Here is a 25711-nt window from a genome sequence, read left to right on the forward strand (position 1 = left end):
ACACTGCTCTAAATCTGTAACTAAAGTTTTCAAAGGCTGTACTTGAAATATCCTTTCCAACCTCCCAAACAAGCTACTTCTTGCCCCTTGTTTAGTTTCCTTTAATTTTATTTTTTCTACTTAGCACATGAAGAAGAGAGGAAGCCAAGTGAAAATCTAAACAGGTTAACTATCAAGTTAAAATATTTATAATAAGGAGTCTGATAATAAAGAATTTCCTCTCTTGCCTTTGCCATAGACTAAAGAAGTTTCCTTTGCAGCTTGTAAAAGGTCAAGTGTTGCCATGCCCTGACCAGTGTGCAAACTGGGGTGCTGGAGCACATCCTCAAAGTAATACCACTAACCATCGTGTTCTTTTAAGCAGCAGCAAACCAGGGCAGTATCTCAGAATTGACTGACACTCAAAACTAACCTCAACATCCTTTCATTGTAGTTCCAACTACCAGAAGACTGTGTGAAAGTAGATAAAATCTCAGAAGTGTAAGACCAGAAGATAAACAAAAAGCAGTAACGGCAAAATAAAATGTCTTAGATTTTCCTATTCTATGGCACCAATCCCTATTTTGAAGGCCAGCTTTGCTTCACATTGACAGGATCTCCTTCATCTTGCATGCGAATGGTAACAGTAACAGAAACATTAAAATATTTCATTTATTTCTCTTTCATTTTGGGAGAAGAGGCAGGAACAGAAGAATATAATTATGGAGAACACTCAATATTAAAATGGCTTATCCTGCCACCCTGTCTATACTCTCAAACTCCCTTCCCATGGGCAGCCAGCATCTCCAGTAAGCATGAGACTGTCTGACTCCAAAAAGCATCTTCTTCCAGGCAATAAAGAACAAAAAAACAACCAAAGCAGATCTGTTAAACAGCAGGGCAATGAAATTTTCACAGGTAGAGGAACCAGGAGAATACTGTCTACACCTTTGGTTTCTTGAGATACAGGCAGAATTCAAAACAGCTGAGACCATGAGACTGCAGAGCAGCAGCCCCACACAATAGTACATCTGTGGTACCCCCAGATGCCAGGACCAAGACTGCTCCTTTGATCTCTGTCAGTCTGATCCTGACTTAGTCTTCAGCTGTCAGGTAGCCAACAGTGGTGAGTCAGATGCTACACTAGGCAGGAAGGGTGAGAACAGCAGGGGATCAGGCTAACTCATGATTAATTTGATTTTCAAACCACTCATCTCTGTACCCAACCAGAAGCAGCCTCTGACAAGTTATTACCTGACTGGGACACACCTGCCATTACTTTCCTATATCTGATACTAGCCCTGCCCATTCAATTGTGGTGACAGGAGAGAGAGGGCCAACCCACCTCCTGCTGCAGTGACTCAGTGGGTCCTGGAAAGTGCATTTCTAAGCGACCTGCTGGTTTCCTTGGAAGTCAGAAAAGCAAATGACACACTAGATACAACATGTAGTTCTTCTAATGAGACTGGTATAATGTCTGTCTTTCATCAACAAACTTTTAATGCCACCTTTACAAGTTTCACTCAGGGAGATGCCCTAGGCATGAACCACATCACAAGATACTCCTCTCCTCAGATGGAGCAAAGGGAATCCCTTAGTCAGGGTAGTTAAGGACCAAAGCACAAAACAATGGGAAAAACAAGAATTAACAAGCAGGGCATTTAGAGAAGAAAGCACTAAAACAAATAAACATTCAAATAAACATCACTTAGGGCTGGGAACAAGCACCACCACCCTGGAGATGGATGTTTGTCAGATCTGCAACCATGTAATCTCTTTTTATTCTAATACTGATTAACTCTCAGAAAGACATAGTCCTTTCATGTGAGGGAAGGATAATTTACCACACAGAACAGTCAAGTAACTGCTGAAGAGATAAATGTTATGGACCTCAACCAGTGCTCATATAGGAATATTGCATTGTTAAAGGCAGGCACAAACTGCAATCGGGACAAATGATTGTACAGTACAACTGCTGCTGTTTTCCCTGAAAACAAGAAGAGGTGTTTTTCCCTATGTGATGGATTCAGAGGCAAATCTCTCCCTTCACTCACATCATTGAATCAAAACAGCAGTCTTGTATCAAAAACCAGTATTTAGCCCTGGGAGGGTTTTGAGAATTGAAGGAATTCATTGCTTGCGCTGCTGCTCATTCTACTTCAGGTTCAATAACCCTTAGATGAGCATCCTGCTCCCTTCCTGCAACAATTCCCAAAACATGTTGCCAGGCTACACCAGAGATATGCTAGGATTCAATAAACTCTGTGATTTAGTAATGAGACTGGGCCAAGCTGTACCTTCTATAGCAGGCACTTCAATTACTGAAGGGAGACTGCTGCTTAGTGACATAATGGTATCACTATGGTGGAAACATCTGGAGGACTCTGAGCAGCAATGTTTTCATCCATTTAACTCAAGGGTTAACTATTTAAATCCATCATTCTGTTAGCAAACAAGAATGGTGCTGTAGGACCTGACCAAAAAAAAGGTTCCTAGTCAGCTGGGGGAGAGGAAAAAAGCATTAATAATACCTGCTTTTAAACAGATTAATTAAACAGAACTGGAACTCAAAAGGAAGAGGAAATAGAATAGGTGACACAAGGAAAAGTCTTTGTCAAGCCACATAATTAGCAGCTAATAAGTTTTATAAAATGCTGTAAATCAAGATAGATTGCAGGCTATGGCAGCATATCTTTCAATTGCTACCATTTAACTCCATGGACTTTGCCAAACCATTTACACATTTATCCCCCAAACTATTGTTAGGATGATGATCAATTCTCTTTAAATAAAGAAAAAGCTATCTTACCTTTGCAGAGTCATGTTCAAATTGCCTGTACATGCCTTGATCTTGTTTTGTGCTTCTAGATGAGTCATCCCATCCGTGCTTATCCCATCAATGGTGAGAACCACATCACCAATTCCCACGTGTGCTTGGGCTGCCTTGCCACCATCATTAAGCTGAAACACCGCAAGAATGGTAAATGAGAAACTTGGATGGCCTATGTTTATACTGAACACAAAATCACAACATGTTATTCATGGTGCTGTTTCACAGAAAGAAAAAAAAATAAATCTTTTCCCATTTGTGATTCCTGTGAAAATTGCTGCAATACCTATAGGTATTCATTCTTATTTCACTTCAATGACAGGAAAGTATTGCACAGTATAGTTTTTCAAACTCAGACTCTGCTTCCACTTTACTGGCTGGAAACTATGGACATTCACAAAGAGACAAAAGCAGGGACAGGCACTCACAATTTCCTGTACTTCAAGTCCAGCCACCTTTCCCTTCGTACATGAAATTTTTCTCACAAGAGGAGAGAAACAATGTCAACCAGCTTTTTCCATTCTAGATTTTCCACTTAAAAATCTCTTCAAAGTTCATTTATTTGTCAATGAATGGAAGGAGGGAAGCATATTACAGAATTTGTGCAGAGAAGACTCTGGTAATAGTGAAGCTGACTTTTTCCCAGCTGAAACTACTAAAAAGTCAAAAGTTCAACATGACACGCAGGCTGGTTTTGGGGCATTGTTTTGCCTTTCTCTCAGTAGGTTTACAGGCCCTGATGACCTGCAGTAAATTCAGATTAGGATAAGAAAAGCCTCTTGAGAAGTCTGACCCTTTGATGAAGATCACAGCCCAAGTTCAGTTCAACTGCCTTTGGTCCACTTGAATGAAACAATATTGCAACAGAAGCCTCTGCAAATATCACATTATTGTCCCCAACTGAACAATAAATTAATCTTTTCATCTGATGCAACTGAATTTTAACTACTTTCATTCCCAAGAACAGAAACAGAAATTAAAGCAACAAATGATAAGATCTGATTTATATCCCTGGTCCTCAATCTGCTAATCATCTTATAGCGGGCTGAACAAAATCTCCTGGATGCTGTAAAATTCCCTTGGTGTTTCCAGAAGTATTTCCTATCTTACAGCAAAGATGTTGTACCTGCTGGTGCTGTGCATGCAAAACCTAACAACTCTGTCCTCTGCCTGCAAGCATGAGTTTGTTCCTTGAAGAAATCACTGCTTTTAAGGAAGTGCTGCAAACAGCAGAACTACTTTCTCTTTATTTCCAAAAGTGGAATTCACCTTGAGCCAAAATGGTGCTTTAGATCTTGACTCAGTGATGCTCAGCCTGGAGAAAAGGAGGCTCAGGGGAGACCTCATCCTTGAAAACAACTGCTTGAAAAGAGGGTGGAGAGACATGAGGGTCAGTCTCCTTACCCAAGTAAAAAGTGATGGGATGAGAACAAACTCAAACTGTACTATAGTAGGTTTAGTCTGGATGCTAGTAAAAATTTCTTCATAGAAAGCATTGTCAAGCACAGGAACTGGCTTTCCCAGAGGAATTATAGAATCACCATCCCTAGAAGTGTTCAAAATATGTGGGGGTAAGGCACCTGAGGACATGGTCTAGTGGTGAACATGGTAGTGCCGCTACCTTGACCATTGGACTTGGTGACCCTTAGAGGTCTTTTCCAGCTTTAATAATTCTATCACTCTATGACTTCTCAAAGGTAGGCCAAAGCTTTTTATCTCCTTTGTTTTTTAGCTGCCCCTGTTTTAGTTCATATGGGACCAAGAAGTTTTGGTTCCTTGTTACTTTACAAAGTACAGTCACCAGTCTCCACATCGTTCACTTCAACAGGAGAGGTGAGTTTACATCTTGAAAACTCTCTGTGGGTAAGGAGGTAATAATGCATGAAATATGAGGAGTTCAGTGTCTGCATTTGTGTAGGGTAAACCTGTGGAAGGTGTCCCATCAGCCTACCTGATATGGTTAAGGCTTTCCTAAAATCCAAGTGACTAGAAATACATGACAGCTGTGACGCGTATTGGATAGCATCTGAAGACAAATACTTTAACTGAGAAAAAATATTGGTAATGTTGCAAGACATATGCAAAACTCAAAAAATATTACCATTTAGCAACATATAGACTTAAACCCAAGAAATTTCACATTCAGTGCATCACTGCTGGCATTTTTCAACATCAATTCCATACTTGCTAATTGCAGTAGCAATCTTCAGCAGCTGAAAAACAACAGAGAAAATTTTCTACGTAATCAGAAAAAGTCTCCCATTTGGTGTTAACCTGGTGAAAGAAGAGGCCTGAGATCAAGAAACACTTGTCATATCTTCAGATTCAAAATAGCAGCCAGGCCCTCAGCATTATGAATCAACAGCTATTTTAGCCAGAGTTGAAACCAGAGGGTGCTAACAAGGAAAAGTTATCGGAGCAAGCAAGTAAAGAGGCAAAAAAGGAGACACCCTGATTTCAGAAAAACTATTTGACTTGCTGAAGTCATAAGAATTGCAAGTTGTACTGTGAATCCTTTTACAAAAGGCTTCAACTAAAAAGCCAAAAGTCCTCCAAAAATGGGGTGTTCATACCCAAATTGTGAGCTAAGAGGCCTGATTACTATAAAACACCAATCAGGGAAGCCCACAAGCATATAGAAAGCTATGACCAACATAGCTATTTATAGGAAAGCTCCTCAAACCTTTGGGTGAGGGGTGGGACCTGCCATAAACAGATCCCTAAACCGATATGTTATAGCACGCTGACATTTGCCAGCAAGGTCTGGAAAAGGGAAAGGAACGTAAGGGTGCTAAAAGCTAAAGGTCAGATGGATCGTTGTGCTTTGTGATTGGACTCCCCAAGTGAATAAAATTTAGCTTTCTCAGAACGTGCGCAAATGCACAAGATGCTGACATGTTGTAATTTGTGATGAAAAAAAGGAAAGAAGCAACCTACACACAGATCAGGACTAAGACTTCAAAAGCCAGCTTCAGGGTAACTATTTTCATTCAGGGGTGGGAGGCCTTACCATCCCCAGGAATGTAAATGAAAACAAATTTATTAATTAAAAAAAGAGCCAAACATTTCTGCTTAATTATACTGGCCAACCCACAATAACCCACAACCAACCACCTGATTTTCAAGAGGCCATTCCTAAACAGTTACCTACAGGGGATGAAACTCTTTGCAAGTGCATGAGAGAGACCGCTGTAAAATCATTTCAGCAAAATCCCAGAATGAAATTTCCTGAAAACAGGTCCTGAGAAGTGTGATGAATCCCTATGTCCATGGATCCTGTTGTACAGGCAGAGAATTGAATATGCCTTATAGGTGAGGCTGCCACAGACACATCCAAGCGAATTACTGGACAAGAGTGTGAAGAACTGCACACACAGAGGGATGCCAGAGTAGTAATCTCCTTATCTAGACACAGTGGATAAGACTTCTAAGTAACACCTACTGATTCTAAATAATAGATCTGACTCACTAAGCAGGAGAGGTGAGGTTGATGCTTCTAGGAAATCTCAGCCAGAGTGTGAGTATTCCCTGAAAGTACTGGTCAGCAACCCTGGCTTCAGAAGCACCTATACTGAAGTGAGACTGAAGGTACAGGGGCAGTTTTACCACTGGTGCAAGAGGAGTATTATCACAAGTATATAAAAATAAACATCTACACTGAATACAGCAGGAGGAATTAGAACATTTGAAATAATTAAGAAGCTTTTTCAAACTGCAGACCCTGGGAGCCTCAGTTTTCTTAGACACTGAACTGTGCATTACCATTACAAATAATAAATTTGCATACATAACAAAGATTACATATGCTAAACTGTGTACAGATCTAAAACAAAACTGCATAGATATTCAAAACAAAACCAAGAGAAAGGAGGCCCATATTTCTTGTCACAACGGAAATAAACACCAAAAAAGTTCAATAGACATAGAAGACCTATAAATACCATTTGAAACATATATTATCACCTCAATATTTATCTCATTGTTACTTCTGTACTACTTTTTGGGGGGCTTTTTTTGGAGGGGGAGGTGTTTTTTGGGGGGTTGTACACGTGATTTTGTTCTTACAGTACAAATTTAACCTTAGGAACATTATTCTGCATCAGCCACCCACAAAGTACAGAATTATCTGAAAAAGAAGATGATCCTTAGAACATACCTTTATTAAATGTGGCTGTGTCACCATATGGAATCAATGCAACAGGATGTATATGGAAAAGACTACAGCATTAAAATTACAAAACTGGCTCTCCAATAATTCAACTAACCTCTAAGCACCACAAATATTCTTCAAATCCTTGATGGATCTGTTTTAATTCTGTATTTATAGTATGAAGCAGGTTTTTAAAGTCAATCATGAATTAGAGCTACAAAAAAAGCAGACTCTTTTTTCCTTGATGTGACACTGCAGACTTGAAAGCTACAAAATTGCCAAGCCAGGAATGTTTCCTCCTACATAATTCCAGGTCTCTGTACTCTGGAAATCTCATTTGGGGGCTGAAGGGGAGGCAAGCAGGAGAGACATTTCATGACCAGGCACCTGCTGAGGTCACTCACTCCCGCAGCCCCCGGCAGGAAGCCTCTGCCCCTCCGCAGCAATCAGCTACACGGCTGAAAGCCAAAAACCAGCCTGTGCCTACCCGGGATGCCCAGGACGCTTTCTAAAAAACACAAGTGAAATCACTCATCTAATGTTAGGATTTCAGTTTTGCTTGCCAAAAAAAAATTTGAAAAAATTAAAAATATTGTTGCTCTTAAGGTTTTCAACATCAGAATTCCAAATCCTCAAGCATTATCCAAAACCATGTTCCAAATGGAGACAGAACAAAAGTAAAGCAATTCTTGATCCAGGACAGACTTCAAAATCAAGATATAAAAAGTCATCTCAGCGTAGTTCTACAGCTCAGGATTTGAAATGTGAACAGCCCCAAATACCCTGGAACAGAAGTTTTATTGAGCTAAATTTTAGCCAGCAGACTATTTTTTTTTTTTTTTTTGCAATAACTGACAGCTTTTTACCATTTACTCTTAAGCTTTAATTAGATATTTTGAAAGAGGTTTTCCAGGGCAATTGCATGTGTGCACACACATGTGCATCTATCTCTGAATCAATGTAATTTGCAGCCTAATTAATTTCTGTTTAACATATAACCACCCATTTTTTCCTCACATGACTAAGAATAAAACTTGACAAGCAACTCTCCTTTGAGCTGTGATTATTTTGCTTTTACGCATTAATAAAATAATTACTTAAATTGCAGTTGCTCATAGGACAAATGTCTATTTGTCTAGAGATGGAGGCTGCCTTTTATGTTTTTTAAAGGGTTTGCCTTGAATCTATCCTAGCTTCCACCACATTGTATGATGGAACATGATAATGACTTTCCCAAAGAAACTGTTTTGTTCTCTGATTGCACCAACATCCTTCAATGTCATCTGCAACTTTCTCTGAGAATGTAACTCATTGATCCTGATTGAAAACTGCCTGAGCTAGCTGATATCCCTTCAGCTTGATTTTTACCTCTTGAGCATTTGATCCACAGTTGGCTGTAGAAATTCAGTTTAAAGTGATGAATAATCAAAGCAGAAATCAACCAGACAATGATCTTTGTGTCACTACTCCTCCTGCTTCTCCTTTAGTCTACATTTTTCCCTAAAATAAAGTATTTTAAAAAAATTAAAAGCCAAAATACAACATACTCATTTAGAGAAAGAACATTACAGAGTAACTTTGCAGAATCACAACATAAGCAAAGGGGCAAACTCTTTCATCAAACAACGTCCTGCCTTTTCAAACCACAGGGCTTTATCTCCTTGCTGCAATACACTTCATGCTAATTTTTACACTCATTACCTGTTACTTTGTTTATCCCTAGCCTCCTTTCACCTGAACAAAGTATCACCTTGCACTGATAATCAGTATTTTAACAGCAACTTCATAAAAATACATAGAGCACAAAGCTAAAAAGTGCCTGTGGTGAATTAACAAAAAGAGAGGAAGAGAAGCTCAATTCAAAATACAAGAGGGGACACACTAATGCTCTGTAGCAGCACCAACTTCACCACAAAAATTGCACATCTGACCCAACTCCTGTTCCCCTCACAACCCACAGAGCCTGAGCATGGAACTCTCAGGGCCAACACTGACCACCACAAGCTCAAATAGGGAAACACTGTGCTCCAGCATGATACACCTAACAGGATGGCTCACCAAAGCCCTTCCTTACCTGCTTCCCTGATGGGAAGGCAGCAAAAACCTGCACTGCACACGCCTGACCTGTTTGGGACACTTGAGGTCCAGCTTACAACTTCTGCATTAGAGGAAAAAAAAAAACCAACAAAAAAAAAGAAAACATCAGAGCACCTGCTCTTTGTGGCAAATAAGCTTCCTTTGCATTCAATGGAAAGTGAGAGCTGTATCGTGTTCCTCAAGCCTTTACTACAGCAATATTATTCGCATAGCCAACAGATTAGCCAGCCAGCTTTGATAGTCACTTCCAAATCAAGAACATACATGCCAGTTTTAAAGTCCAGATCAAATTTATACAGCTGAGGTATAAGAACTCTAATGCAGGGTTTGCTGTGGAAGGCGCTGACACAAGCAGCTATAAAAAGGGGTTATGAGGCAGTCCTTCAAATAAGCTAAAGCTTTTCCCCAAACAAAGCAAGGATCAAAGTTAGCTTAGGTCAGAAAACCCATCTGATTACCAGAGCACTTTGCTATGTATCACCACTAGGAAACCCTGCCCTCACCTTGCTCCATGTGGCTGTACTCCCACTTGCTACATTTTCATTTCTCTCCTTTTTCTTCCTATAACTTTAAAGGTATTTTCAGACTGATTTATAAAGCTGTAACATAAGGTATGCACAGCACAACCAATAAATAACTATTTAAGATAATGTATAAGGGAAAAAAGTGTAATGCAAAGCGCAAAACATTCTTCTTGGTCTGCCTGTGGACTCCAACAGCAGGTCCCATCCCAGTCTTGGTGAGAGAGCTGGCCCTGCCTCCTGGCCTGTCCTCCCAGGTCCGCTTCATCCCTTTTGCCCCATATGCAGTTCCATTGCTGTGATGCAGCAGTGACTTGGCTGAAGCAGACCTAAACCAGCCCTTAGATTCATCAAAGCCCACAGGAAAATGGGGAGAGCCCACAGGCATCAATCTAGTTTGCCAGCAAAGAGCCACAAAACCATCTCTCACATTTCATTCTCAGTTCTGACAGCAGTAACCCCAACAACAACATATATTTTAAGATGATTGAGCTGTGTATCCCCATAGTCCCACATTCAGAAATTATGTCAAAGAAAAACACAGTTGGAGTTTTCCCTCTGGACAAACATGGCTGAGAATGCCTGTGGGCTCACATTCTAGGAAAAAGCCAAATGGTTTCAACCCTCTGCTTTTTCCTTAAAATTTTTCTCTTACTCACAACCTTTAATATTTACCTACTGTTTCCCACAAAAACAAATAAACAAAAAAATACTGAATAAAATCAAACGAACTTGGTTTTGGCACTTTCAGTGATGTGTTGCATGCACAAATCACTTATTCTGTCTTGCATGCACTGAATGTAGAGCTGTGCATCTGCAGAGCATGAGAGGACATTGACTATTTAAAACAGGAGAGGCACCATGTAGCTTAAATCATTCTTACGCACAATTGGGTTGATGCAGAAAAGGATCCAAAAATATACATTCGGTTTACGAAGCAGAGTAACTGCACCATGTAAAGCCCTTTAGAATATGTGCTCTTCCATTTTACAATCACCTAACACCAAACAAATGAACTTGAATGCCAGCAGCAGCTCTGAGCTTCCCTCTCTTGTCCCAGAACAGGTTGCTAATAAGCAGGAACAGTTTCCACATCCAGTGCCAGAAGGATTACTAACTGGTGCCATCTCTCACTTGTCATGGCTTGACTGATCACAGTTTCCTTGCAGTTTAGCCCTTCTGTGAGCAAGAACCTTTGCTACCTTCCCTTACAACAATCCAACTGCTGCAGGACATAAGGAAGGAAAAACAATTTCAGAAAAGGTGCCTTCAGCTTTAATTTTTGACAGAATGCCACTATCGCATGATTACTCCAAGTCTGGTAGCAGTTATTAGAAAGTACAATCCCTGCTTTTGACCTTGCTGGTGTGAAAAGGAAGTAGCTAATTACATATACAGCAATAAATTCTGGTACAATTCATGTATTTAGCAGGTAGCTTAAACATTTTATGCAAGTACTAACACACAAGTTAATGTGGAAACACCAACTGGAATTCAAAAGATCATTAAAATGAGTGAAAAGTCACATTCATATCAAAGAGGAATAATTTACACTTGAATATTTTAGTCAAGCATAGCTCTATTGGTATGTAACAAGACTAAGCATCTGATCTTGCTTTTCCAAGCCTCTAGAAGCATTCAGGAGAGCAAAGATACAAAAAAAAAAAAGTTTGCCACCAAGATAGGATGGGCAATAACTTCTTGAATAACAAGCTACAACTAATGTTCTGATTTGGAGAAGAAACAACATCACAATGCCAAAAACCAAGTTGTCAAAACGACTAAGGCAAAATTATTCAGACACTGTGACTAGAATCATATTTGCAGGAAGCACATCGGTAATTCCAAAAGAACTTTCAAAAAATACTTTTGAAACACTTGAGTGATGGAAAACAATTCACAGTCATGTGCCTGAATGTCTGAAGATATTTAAGACCCTATCATCCTTGAGAGAAGGCTTAGCTTTCACTAAGCATTCTCTCAAGGAGCTCAGTTGTGTTCTCATGCCGCCAGCATGCTTTAAGAGCCCTATTTATTTTATCTGGCTGTCTTCTCTCTGACAATTATTCTTCTGTTCAGAGAGTTTACAGAACTGATCCAGGTTCCTCCCTGGGAAACCATATGCCAGTGGATAAAAAATACTGCCTACTTAACTTCTCAGAGAGATAGAAAAAATGGAATGAAAATGTAGTTAGAAATACAACACAAAATTTGTATGGCTCCTTTAGCTTTTGGGAGCTGCACATATCTTCTCCAGTAGTGGTTAGTTTTTTGGGGTTTTTTTGGACAGCCAACACAAATTAACTCCACAACTAAAGCACATGATTTCCTGGCACTGTCAAACAGGCAACACCTCAGGAGCCGCTTGATTTGTACCAGAACAGAAGCTCCAAGCCTCTCTCATTTGGAGTAAACAGTTTGGAAACTTACTAAGTTATATTGCTGAAGCCAATATCCCAAACAAACACAAAACAAATCAGAGTTCGTTTTCTCTAATAGAGCTTAAGCGTGAAGTGACAAAAGGGACTGCGCTCAGCTACTTCTGAAGAAATTAATTTCCATCCTGCAAAGGCCATACATATGACAGTGTCTGCAGAGCATAAAACAGTCTATGTCCTCCCTTCCCAGACAGTGTTATGTTTATTCTTTTACAGATGATAAAATTAGTTCAACTAACTGAACATCCATCTCCTTAGTAATCTTAGTAGCCAAACATGTGTCATCTAGTTTTCATAAGGTTTTCATAGTTATGATTTAGCTCGTCTTAATGGGATATACCTTTACTACATCAAACATGATGCAATCGCTCGATGCTTGCCAGAACATCCAATTTAGAAATACAGATAGCACAATACATTATACTGTGCAATTTAAAGATACATGCATTTTTTCTTCTCAGTACCTCTCCCAGGATAAAGAGCCTTGTACGTGGCAGTAGTGGGAAGGAAACATATCTAATGAAGCAATTCTACAGATGAAAGCAAAACTGATCTGACAAAAAATAACAGCCCGTGGCAAGAAAATGCTACTACAAATTGAATCCCTCATGATACGCCAGCCATTATTTCACTTTCTCCTATCCACAATACAGGCATGCATAAAAAAGCAGAAGACAACCTGCTTGCCTCAAACAACTGAGATAATATCAAGCTGCACCACGTAAGTAAGGAGAAAATGGAGGGAAGTTCAGACACTGCAAGAATTGGTTATTGGCACAAATCATCTGTCCAGAGAGGACAACTCACCTGAATGGCATCCCAAAGTGTCATTCTGCAAAAACTGTACAAGTCCATTTTGAGGTGAACCCCAAGCCCAGCAATAAGAGCCACCAGACCCGCAGAACTAGCAGAAGAGGCTGGAGACTGAGCTGCACTTGTGCCAGCACTCTGTTGAGCATGCAGCTCAGCACCCACAGAGGAAATGCAGAAGAAATGCATCACAGCACAGAAACTCCTCCATGCTACATCAATAGGGGCTTCACATTTTAAGTATAAAGGCACTAAGGCTTATGGCACCTCTCTTTGGTAACATGGAAGAAAAAGGCAACCTTAAACATGTCAAAGATGACAACTCATTTCAGACACATAAGCACGCTCTGTAGTGCATGGAAAGTAACAAATGAATCAACCATGGCTAAGATGCTGACAGTGCCAAAACCTTCATGAAAGCACAGTTCTATATGTATGTGTCCTTCATGCAAAGGACAGAGAACTGCTTAGGATAAGTTGAATGCAAACTTCTAGCACAAAGAAATAAAACAAAAATAGGAGATATTAGTAAGTCCTTGAGGGTACCCTGCCTTTTATATGTCAAGGGAATATTATAGTAGTCATTTGTTTTAAGCCAGTCACATACTGGCTAAAACCCCAAGTATGAAATATTGCAGAAAAAGAGTCCAATAAAAAGCCCGCAGAAAACAAGAAACACATTTTAAATCAGTTGCATATTATTTAATAAATTCATACAGCTGTTTTTAGCTAAGACACACAAACCTTTATCATAAACTAATAAAGCTCATGAGAACATATAATTTCAAATTTAATTTTCCATTTTGAAATTACTTACATACTTACACATGCATGCAATACACTGTTTTAGTTTGCTTGACTTTAAACATTACTTTTATGTGACTTTTTTACACAGTTCCAGGTGCAGGAGTTTTGTGTATACATTTTTTACGGATATAAAACACTGGATATGTTACTACAGACAGTGGTATACATGTATATTCTTTAAGACAATACTTGTGCATAAATATTTATTTTCACACACACTGCTACATAAATAAAAATGCATTTATCCTCTATGCTAGAGACCTGCATGAGAAGACTACATGAAAACCTTCTGTGTTTTTTAGGCAGTGTACAAAATAAAGCAGTTGTCCAGAGCAAACAGGGAGCTATTCAGGACAAGTTTTCTGACTGCAAAATGAAGACCCTCCCGTTAAGTAAATTTTCCTTACCACACAATTGCCAAATGCATTACAGATATGCAAGACTAAACATAAACTCATGCAAAAGCTCCTTACTAAAGCTTCAGAGAGGAAAACGCTTGTGTACTTGTTGCAGCTGAAAACTTTGTGAAAATTTCTTGCCACTATGTTTTAGTCATCTTCTGAGTTTCACTGCTGAGAGTTGCACTGTATCTAATTATAGTAACTTAAGTTTGGGTAATGCTGCAACATGTTTTTTTCTTCCTTGGACATCTGGAGATCTGAAAGTTACACACACAACTAAACAATGCATAAAGCTGGTTATTAAATAGCTCTGAAAAAACAATGAAGAAAACTCAACCCTTCAAATTTACTTCCTGCAACAGTCCACCACTTGTTCTCAGTTTGACACTGTGCAGTGGAATGTGTCCGGCCATTCAAAGTCTGGGCTTGCAGAGGAATCCTGTAAGCTTAAGCTTGTTAGCCACAACAGCTCTCTGGCATACTTTTTTTTTTTTTTTTTTTTAATTTTCACTTTCTTTTTTTCCCTCCCCACTGTTTGTATATATGTAGCCCTACACTACCAAACTAATATCAGGCCATTTCAACATTAAGACATGGGAAAAGAAACATTCCTGATACAAAGCAGAGTTTACAATGAATATTGTCACATCTAAGGAAACAAACGTTTGAATCATTTAGCGTCTTAAATTTTGGGACTAAAATCAAGACTGCTCTAGCATTCTGAAAAAAAAAAATCCTATATACACTGGTGGCTACAGGCAAAGCTAGGAAACAATTCCAAGTAAAACAACAAAACACAATATGCATTCATTTGTCCAACTTGATCCAAGACAGATGGTATGGAAAGCCGCAGGTTTATTTCTGCTATTTTTATTTAGTGGGTTTGGGTGGTGTTTTGGTTTTTTGGGGTTTTTTTTATTTGTTGGTTTTTTGTAGATTTTTTTGGTTTTTTTTTTTTTTTGTTGTTTGTTTGTTTGTTTGGGGGGATGTTTTATGTTAATATTATTGCTGACAATTATACAAAATATCATCCTTCACACAGAAGTCACAGGTTTCCATGTGATGTAAATTCTTCTCAACCTCTGAGATCTAGATACAGCCTCTTAAATGCCTTGAAAGCTAAAGAGTAAAAGCCTGACCAACATACAAGGAGAAGGCTTTTGAAAAACATGATCATAAAGCTGGCATGTTAAGTCGATAAAACTTTTCAGGCATGTCATTTCAGTTTTTTTCACTAACTATTCAACAGTAACAACTTTTACTGAGGAAGACTCCTGCTAGATTTCAAGTAATTTCTAAAAGTAAACATTACTTTAAGAATCGCTGGAAATAAGACTTTGGAAGAGTTTTATATTTAAAAAAAAAAAACAATGTGTACTTGCATTTTTTGTTTTCATCTTGCTTTTCTTGAATTCAGCATCAACAATACCAAATGAAGAGCAAAGTTTCTGATCCTTCTAAATAATGTTTTTTTTGACCAATATTTTAGTTACAGCCAGGACGATTCCTTTTTTTGTCCTGCCCTACTACCCTGATTGTTACTCAATTTTATATACCTCAAGTCTGTAGGCCACTCATGAGTAATGCTCTGATGAAAGCTGGTAGTGTGAGTGACAACTTATCCTCTGGCAGAAGAAAGACAATTTCAAAATGAAAATATATTCAGAATAAATCATATTGGATGTTCAAGCTGAAAGCTTATCCTCAAGAGATTCACCACATCAATCCAAATCCAAGAAAAATTATGCCGCTCTAAAGCATAATTAACAAAAGTAAAAATCTCTTCACCTACCAACTAAAAACAGCAAGTGTGAATATCCAAGAAATTTGAAAAGCAGGGCAAGAGAACTGTCCTGGCAGGGCTACTCTGCCTTCATGTAGCTTCCTGCTTGGAGGTTCACCCCAGCTTGGGCTGCTGCTGTGCTAATTCTCCACAGCAGGATGCACCCATCAGCTGTGACAAACATTCAAACACACAATTTAACACACACCAGCATATAATTCACTTCAGTTGGGCATAAGCGGTGGTGCATTAATGTTTGCAAAACAGTTCCTCAAGACAAAAGAAATCAACTTTCAGCTGCAAAACTTGGGTTGGGGGAAAAAGAAACCCAACCAAGCAAAACCACCTGCATATATTGAGGAGAGACAGGGAATGCAGACAGTTTCCAAAATCACCGAGGCTCCACCTCTAGTTTATGGGAACATAAAAAAAAAAGGTAGAAATATCACAGTCCTGCCTGTTGGCTCTCTCCCCATACATCAGGCAGGGTAAGATGGGTTATGCTGAGGCCATCACAGACTCAAGCTGACCACCAGGACCAGAAGGGTCCAATGGCTTCCCACCCAAGACCATGGCTAAAGGCACGCTTTAACAATCACCAAACAGCAACAGCATCCTCTAGTCCTGCTTCTGCAGGTGGAAGGCAGGAAAAACACACATGGAAGCAGAAAGTGAGACTTAATGTGCAGCCAGTGACCGGAGAGCAATGTTCTCATGTCATATGAGCTGGTGACATCAAGGATTCACATCAGCCTGATCTGAAAATGCACTGTTTGCATATTTCCCGCCTATTTATCAAATCAATTCTAGGGGAAAGCTTTCGCCTCATAAACACATGATTTTTTAATCCAACCTTTTTCTAAAAGGAAATGTTCAGTGGAACAATGAAAATGCCACTGAAAGATCTGAGCTCTTCACACAGCCATCCAGCCCCTCTTTCTCGAAATTAGCAGCTTCAGACATTCCTCCCCGGCCACCTATTAGAAGGCATCAGATATCCTAAAATTACGCAACTTACCTAAGGGAGGTCCCAGATTTACAGCACACATCCCTGAGTGGCTCTTCCAGACACTGAATGGTCTGGAGGCATTTCATGCTTCTTACTAGTGTTCAGTTACAGCCCGTACCGCTAATCCACAGAAAGGTTTGATTTTCCAGGGAGCACAGGGTGCTTTCCCTGTCTTCTAAGCACCTAGATTTAAGCAGCAACTTAGCACAATTATAGCAACGAAAATATGTCTAGGCATGCTGAAAATAAAGGATTTTCATGCTTGAAATAAAAACAAGAGGACACTGTGATCAGAATTTTGAATAATTAGCACCAACACGGCTACAAAAAAAGTAAGACCTATCCCTGCTTGAATTTGATACTGAAATTATTTTAATATGCTTAAATTCTCACTTTAAAGTTTTGTTTCACTCGCATAAAGCAATTCAAGCTGACCTGGAACAAACACATGCAAGCTAAACTTGCATTACTTTCAGCAGGAGTCTTGCAGTTGGTTACAGTGAGAAACAAGTACTATAAAAGAAAGGCTTACAACATAGTTGGAGATGCCTTTTTTCCTTTTCCCTCTGGCTTTCCAACAAGATTGTACCCTAACCTCTTGATCACTACAAGAGAGGGCTATAATAACTTTTTGCACGCCATAGTATTCTGATCTCCATACACTCTGCTACAAGTCACCAACTCAACAGCCACGTAAACATGAGAACTGAAGGAGGAGATGAACATCTTGCACAACCTTTTCTTGACCCAAAATGAATAACACAATAAAGTTACTATTCAGAAGTTCAACGGGACCAATACTTCACCTTTGATACAATACAGCCTCCCTGAAACGAGCTTTCAGAGTGCTTTTTGAGCATAGAGGTGAAGAACAAAAGCCAAACCACACTAACAAAACAGAACAATAAGCACAACAAAAGCAGAAATGTCAATAAAGTTGGAGACCTTGGAAGTAAAACATATTCTCAGAAATATGCTCACTTATAAATGACATAAAGGGAACAGCAGGTTAGTGTAGCTTTGTAGGTTTTCTTCTCCATACACATATGGACATCTGTGACCTGACAGGGAAATTAGGTCAAATCGAGACACTTAAGTTCTTTCTTACAGTACCTATCTTACTCAAGTGCATGAACTGACAGAGCATTTGTAGCTGAAATACAGTATTCATTCCCTTACCACAAGAAAAATTCATGCAACATGCTGTCTATTCCAAGGAAATGAACTGAGGGACTAAGTCATTACACAAATATGGAGGGCATGAGTCTGGGCACCCTGGGTGAGACTGTGGTGCCAAACTGCAGATTTTTGCAGAGAGCTCTAGCTGATGCAAGGTTTGGGCCAGATAACAGCAACAGTAACAACATCCCCTTAGAAATCTGATACCAACCAATTCATCTTATACTTAACCCTCCCTCCAACGCAAGACCTTCCCAAAATCCTTTTACCTCACACCATTACCATGGCACAGGGACTGCTTTACAACTTCACTCCCGAAGAGTTCAATACAAAAGGCTCAGTGTTCCCACCAATAAAGGAAAAGTCAACATGCTCTCCTCCAGGACCACACACTGAGTGCAGCATGTTGTCACACACGTTCCCAAACCCTGGGAAATAGTAGCATCCATACCAGGACTTGTGGGTAGCGGAAGGGGTAAATTCAGTGTCTTGCAAGTGTTTTCAAATGAATGAATGAACACAGGATGATGGATATGGGCACTTGGGCACTCCTACTGGGATGCTAATTGACTGCAGCAGCAGAGTCAGTCCACCCTCTTTCCTGTGTGCTCCACTATTACTGCTAACACAAGGAGTTACTTATGCAACAACAAAAGGTAATTGTTAGCCTGACAGCATTACCAGCCAACTGCACCTTCAGTCAGGGTCACATAAACAATTCCTATCTCACACTAGGACTATTCACCTGGTGACTCCAAGGTCTCTGTCCCAGGCAATCATCCCGCTAGCTCCCAGACGTGGTCAGCACTCCCAGGAGAGCACCCATTCCAAGTGGATAGGCCCTCCTTCATACCCAGAAGCCAAGAGCCCAGGCACTCTAAGTGTTTTTGGATATTTTGCCACCCCAGAGCAATCAGAGGACCTGTTTCCTATTTATGGGAGCTTCTTACTGACATGAATTTCACTAAGTGTTTAATTGCTTCTGAAGAGCTTGTGACATTAACTATACAAACTAAACGTGCCAAGGGAAGGACCAGCACTGTCAGCACTATATTTTGTAGCCAAGACTCATATTGAAGAGTATGATTAAGACTAAATCAGCTTCTGAAGAAATGAAATTCCAAGCCCTCCAGATGCCCAAGGAAAACCAGTTTATTCCTTCAATCCACTACACTTAACTGGAAGAAGGAAGCTCAAGCCTTCAAGAATTGAAAGCATATAAAACTCAAATAAAAATGACAGCAGCACAAGATGTGTACCAGGCCGGAGACACAGTTTCTTCCACATTCCTACTAAATTGAGGAGGGGGAAAAAAAACCAATACAACTTCTCTGCATAAACAAAACCTAAAGCAAAACATTATCTTTCTTTCTTCTTCCAGGCTAGTGCAAGCTACGAATACAAACAAACAATAAAAGAAATACCAACCAGACTTATAAAACTCCTGAAGTTTGCATTCAAACGTCAATGTGTAGAGTGATTAACCTGCCTGAGGTTACACCAGACCTCCCTGCTTGTCTGTTAACATCACATGCACTTCCTAAACACTAACCACAGCACTCACTGAACATAAAACAGTTATCATTCCTCCCCCTTTTGCAGAGAAGACACGAGCAGGCTGGTTTTCATCATCCTAAGGAGTACAAAGCAGATGTAGCAACTTAGCAGCAGAAGAGGCAGGTTGGAACAACAGTGATCAAGCACAATCCAATGAAGAACAAAATCATCTGTCACGTTCAAACACATCAAAGTGTGCTCATTACAGCCTGGAGGATAGACAGCAACACAGAATCCTGCATACAAAAAGGTGCACAAAAGATACAGGAAATGAAGGTATCTGAAGTAAATAATTTGTGAAGTGAGCCACTACTATCGGATATGCATTCTCTGTGTAGCAGCATCCTTTGTATCACCGAATCTAACCCAGGTCAGCAACAAGTGATAGTTAATTTCTCAGATAGGGAAACTCTCATGTCCCTGGGGCAGGATTACACAAACCTCCCCAAAACAAAACAAAGTGCTCTAACTTCCAATTTATATCATTAAACATGACACTTCAATAACATAATGCCTTGCAGTTACAGGTAGTTCTCCTGAAAACCAAATTTTAAGGAGCATGTATCCCTAATTGAAAAGCTGACGGTATTACCCACCAAAAACGGAAAAAAAAAAAAAAAAAAGCCTATTTCCGTGCTCTTTTAGCATACCATGTGAATGAATGAGCAGTGGTGGTAGCACAGGCAGGTACTGAGGGCAGTACATGTAATCAGGGGAACAACAGGATTGAAGCAATACAGACTTATGTCAGTGCTTCAGGCTGTGCCTTCCTACTCAAGGTTACTGGAGATGAAGCTCAGGAGCTCTCAAACCATAAAGCCCAAACTTGTAATGCCAGAGGAAAATAGCCCAAGACTGGAAAAGAATTTTTAGTCACAGTGTAAACCTCATAAATACACATCACTGCAAAGGCAATTCCAGGCAAGCTCCTCTAAGTTTCAGGGATACACCACATGAGAAAATTAGTACTAGTCACAGAGCCAACCAACCCTGTCTTTTCTATTTCTTTTTCCAACAAACAGGATCTTTTTGATCCATTGATGGAATGACAGATGGTTTAGTTCTGCATAATTAAATATTTCTGAATAGTATTTACAAATATTAAATAGGGTCCAATTAACACATTTTAACACAGTTGTCCAAAAATCAAATCTTGGTCAAATGCTGTTTCCCTCATATATACCATCTAGAAGTAAAAATAAAATTTAATTTTATTTATAAAATAATTTACTACTACTAAAGGCAGGAGAGTGGTAAGGAACAGGAATTAAACGGCTCATTTATCTCCAGACAGATATGGTTTAGGAAGTGAGAGCTTTGTCTTCAGAGCTGTGAGTTTAATTTGGTTTAAAAATAAAAAGGCAACAAAAAAACCCAAATCCCAAATACCCCCTGCCCCTAAAAAAATCCCAACAAAACAAAATCCCAAACAAAATACCACCCCCGGGTCCAACTAAAAAAGAAACGGAAGAGCAAATGACAGAGAAAAGTCTCCAAAACAGACACTGGTGCCCCAGAGCCTACGTGTTGAACAGTGTACTCCAAGAGTGGTGTGGGCTGCCCAGCAAGGGTCTAAACTTTCATCTGGTACTCGGGGGACACGAATGCAAGTTATTTAAAACCACGGCACATCCAGCCGGCACGTCACTTTAATATTCTGCTATAGATTGTATTACAGCCATGCTTTATAATGAACCTTTGGTTTCATCTCCAGTTCTCTGGTGAAGCACAGCAGTGCCACAGCTTTAGGGTTTCAAGAATTACAGGAAAGAGCTAGTGCTTCTGCCAAATTCAGATGTGCAGCAGTGTACCAAAGGCAGTGAAAAAATGCCACAGGTTCTTGGAAAAGGGTCTCACATTGAACAGAGATAAAATGAGTTTGCAATTGAGCTTAGCCATGATCTGTGGTCTCCTGATTTGATTTACATCTCGAGTCTTCACTGCTTGAGTGTGAACAAAGGCCTCACTTTAGCGCAGAAATAAGAAAAGCATTCAGAAGTACCCACTAGAAGTATACCTATGAAAAAACGAAGGGCCCGGGTGTTTCCCGGGTCAAGGCTCAGGCAGCACTACAAGAAGGCGCAGGAGTTCAGCAGGGCAGTGCCCGGGGCCGGCCGAGCAGCCACACGTGGAGTGTGCGAGGCGCTGGCACAGCGGCAGCGGGGACAGCCTGTGCCACAGCTGCGGCATTACCTGCGCCTGCCTCCGCCAAAGGGCACAAAGGGAACAAGGACCTCCGCTCCTTCACAGGGCCGGTAACAAACACCGTGCTTCCAGAGGGTATGGGAAATGCAACTGACGAGGAAAGAGTTTGAGACCTTTGCCACTTGTCTCTCCTGACAGTGAAACTCATCTCTTCTTGTTTGAGACCCCAGCGAGGGACAGGGCTTGAAAACACACAAATTAGGTTGGTTGGTTTTCACTGCAAATTCAAGCGCAGTTTAGCAATCACCTGGGTGTTTTCGGTTCTTTTTAATGCAGTGCTGCCAAGTAGGAGAATGGTCAGGCCATAGCAGACTATTGCATGTATGAAGCTGCCCTACAGGACACAGCCCGAGCCACACCTTCCTCAGAAAGTTCCAGTGCAGATCCTGCTTTTCATGGGAGCCAGTTTCTAATCCTGCATGGAGAGCTGGAGTGGGTGCCTGCAGACACTGAAACTATCCCAAACTGAACTGCAACACTCGGCTATAATATATAAATACATACTGATCCTGAAGATTTTGGTAAGAGAGCTGTGCTGAAAAATGTTTAAAGGCATGACCCCTGCAGGTATTTGTTACCACCTCTGCGTCAGGGCTGGTATGCATCAATAAAAAGCCGGGCCTGGCATGACAGCTTTCCAGTGCCTGCTGGCAGCAGATCAGATTGTACTTTGAACAAAAAGCTTAGTGTTGCAACAATCTCCCTCCTCACCGTTCTGCAGCACTAAAATAAAGCAGGCAGACACACACATACTGCACGTTTTCTCTCTACACTAAAAACTAATAAACACGAAAGCCTACTTATGTCAACACGGGTCTGTTTAATCCTTGCAACAATTTAAAAAATTGGCTTTTCAAGAGCTTCGAGACATTCTTGACTAAAGAAAATAACTATTTAAATCAAGTTTCCAAGTTCATTAATAACTCAAAATATTTCCTAAGGAGCACCAAAGTAAAATTTTCAGTAACTGCTGATGAGGAAGAGCTTGTTGAGAGATATCATCTCATCCTCCCCTAAAGGGTGTGACTATTTGTGTTTTGATTCCTGCATTTTTTAATATTCTGTTTTGTAGCCTCTCTCAAATAATCTGAGATTTTTTTTTTCCCAGTGCAAAAATACTTGAGTTCTCAAGAGAGGCACAAGTCTTAAAAGAATTGGAAAAGAAAAACAAATCAGTTTCAGCAGCATTCAAGACCAGCAATGAAATGCAAGAGCAAGGCATATTTGAAAAGAAAATACCACCTTCTTATTTCAGCTTTGCTATAAAGGTAAAAAAAGAAAAAAAAAAAAAAAACAGTGGAGAGGAAAAGTCATAGAAGGCAAGATGATTATGGAAGTGCTGGCAGGAGATGACGACTCCAGACCAGTGATATGAATCCCAATACCCATACGTTTGAGTGTCCAAATTTTAGCATCTGTTTATATAATAAAGGACTGCAGGCAGTGTTGAATGGAGTTTGCTCGCAAACAACACAAAATTTTACATGCACCCTGAAGAAATGTAAAATACTCAGTCAACGGCCAAATCAACTCTATGCTATATTCTTCATTTTTTGCAAGTTTCCAAAGCCAAACCGCATTAATAGAAGCAAGGAAAATTCACTTGAAAACCAAGGTTCTATTCATCACTTATGAAAATATTAATTTACTAGTACCAAAATACATTTTCACACGTGGAAAAAACCGTCTAAGCTTTTCTTTTCTAAGCAGTAACTCTTTGTAGGCAGATTTCTGCTTGACCAGATAATTTATGAAACTCTGCTAAGATGTATAGGAAATATCAACAGTATTCCAACAAATACACAAAGTGAAGCATTTAAAATTGAAGAGGGTATATTTAGATTAGATACCAGGAAGAAAGTCTTCACTGTGATGGTGGCAAGACACTGGAACAGGTTGCCCAGAGAAGCTGGGGGTACCCCATCCTTGGAGATTGGCCCCCCATCTATCCAAGGCCAGGTTGGATGGGCTCTCAGCAGACTGGTCTACCAAAAGGTACCACTGCCCAGGGCAGGAGCACTGGAACGAAATGATCTTTAGGGTCCCTTTCAACCCAGCCCATTCTATGATTCTGATTTTTTTTCAAGTTTCATTTCAGACTAGGGTAAATTCCCTTCCTCATGTTTGCATGTTGCAAATTTGCTGCAATATACAAGTCTGGACTGTCCTAGCAAGTACCCCAAGAAGCCTGAGGCACCACGCTGGTGGAGATCTGTAATGCAGCAGAGGTGGAAAGCATGAGCTCCATACCCAGAGACAACATACAGGAAATGCTCAAGTAAATTACTGTCTGGGTGAGCCAAAGGAGGAAAGTTCAGGGGATATTAACATTTTTCTATCTGATGAAAAACAGACTACAAAAGGTATGAGAAACAGATTGGTCACTATACAGCTTTCCACACATATCCAGCTGCCAGAAATGGTAAATGGCACAATTCAAAAAGGAGGCATCATGCCAGCTGTCTTATTCCTCTATATCAACAGTGAGTGAAATAAAGAAAGGAAAAATATTAAGGCTAGAGCATCTCTTAAGGGAATTGTACCAATTCAATTTTTTTCCCCCACAATGTGTTAGTTAAAAATCCAAGAGCTAGCCTAACTTACAATACAGAGCCCTGTCTTGCACTGAAATCCAGCTTCAAAGTAAATGCATTGAAATTATGTCCTGCAATAGCTGTGTAGAGTACTTTGCTTACATATTTGTTATGTTCTGCTCTCAGTTACTTATTTTAAACAATAGCATATGGAGACAAAAGGTGCACATTGTAAGCAACATTCTTTCTTCTCTGCAAAAGGAGAAGTCACGAGAGTTTACATACATTACAATCCCCACAGCTTACAATGACTGGGCTCAGCCCAGATATGCATGCAACATCATCTAGATCTTTTCCATACCTACTTCCAACATCTTTATGTTGTCATGCTTTTGAAAAGTATTACAAATTTATAAATCAAGCCATGTATTTCCTACACATTTTCAAGAAAGTGGGTAATAGTAACCTGAATCTATCTACTTACTTATTCCAACATTTGCTCACAATCTTGCCTGCGATGCTCCGTCCCCTATTTACAAGGGCTTCCCCCCCATGACACATTTTTAGAAGAGCAGCAAACACAACAAGCAAAGAAGCTTGGTGGAGTAATGCAGAATTTTCACCACCTAAAGTCTCATCTTCCCCAGATCAGAAGAAACCAGTAAAACTGCCCCAAGAGAGGGGATCTCATCAATTCATGTAAGTATCTAAAAGGGCAGTGCTAAGAGGATAGAGCCATACTCTTCCCAGTCGTGCCAACCTATAGGACAAGATGCAGCAGGCAGACACTTATGCACAGGAGGTTCCAAGTCCTGAATATGAATAAGAACTTTTTTACTGTGAAGGTGACTGAGCACTGGAGGTTGCCCAGAGAAGGTGTGGAGTCTCTCTCACTATAGATAGTCAAGAAGAGGATGCAATCCTGTGCCATGTGGTCTAGAACTGCTTGAGCAGGGAGGTTGGACCAGATGACCCACTGTGGTCCCTTCCAACCTGACCCAATCTGCAACTCTGGGTTCTTGAAAGACAAAGGAAGCTCAGAACTTTCTTCATTAAAAGTCTATCTTCCATGCTACCCACACAGCATTAAAGTTTAGACTCAACATGCTTCTGACAGACAAATTACAGAAATAAGTGTATGTATTCATCTATCTTTTTCATCTGGAATACTGCGAGTGGAAGGGACCCTCCACACACTGCTCTCCATACACAGCTCTCAACCTCATTATTTCAGTACTGCATCGAACAGCTTGTTCATATTTGCACACTCAGTACTGGGAGAAAAGCAATTACCTGCTCAGTTCCCATTGTAAAGCTTGGAGAGACCTTGTTCAGTGTTCCTGGGAAGTCACACCCAAGAAATTCACGAGGCCAATGTTTGCACTGCCCACTCCTCCCTACACTGTCAGAA

The 25711-nt window shown here is 40.1% G+C and overlaps 1 protein-coding gene across 7 annotated transcripts in view; it reads right to left on the minus strand.

The window, feature by feature from the left end:
* PDLIM5 (PDZ and LIM domain 5) overlaps nucleotides 1–25711 on the minus strand; it is a 123538-nt gene that overhangs the window by 78866 nt on the left and 18961 nt on the right. For all 7 annotated transcript variants that reach the window (XM_066317925.1, XM_066317924.1, XM_066317922.1 and 4 more), the window contains exon 3: nucleotides 2789–2940. In XM_066317925.1, the coding sequence (XP_066174022.1) occupies nucleotides 2789–2940 (152 nt within the window). The remainder of the gene's footprint in view (nucleotides 1–2788; nucleotides 2941–25711) is intronic.

This window comes from Sylvia atricapilla, chromosome 4 (genome assembly GCF_009819655.1).
Source record: "Sylvia atricapilla isolate bSylAtr1 chromosome 4, bSylAtr1.pri, whole genome shotgun sequence".
NCBI lineage: Eukaryota > Metazoa > Chordata > Aves > Passeriformes > Sylviidae > Sylvia > Sylvia atricapilla.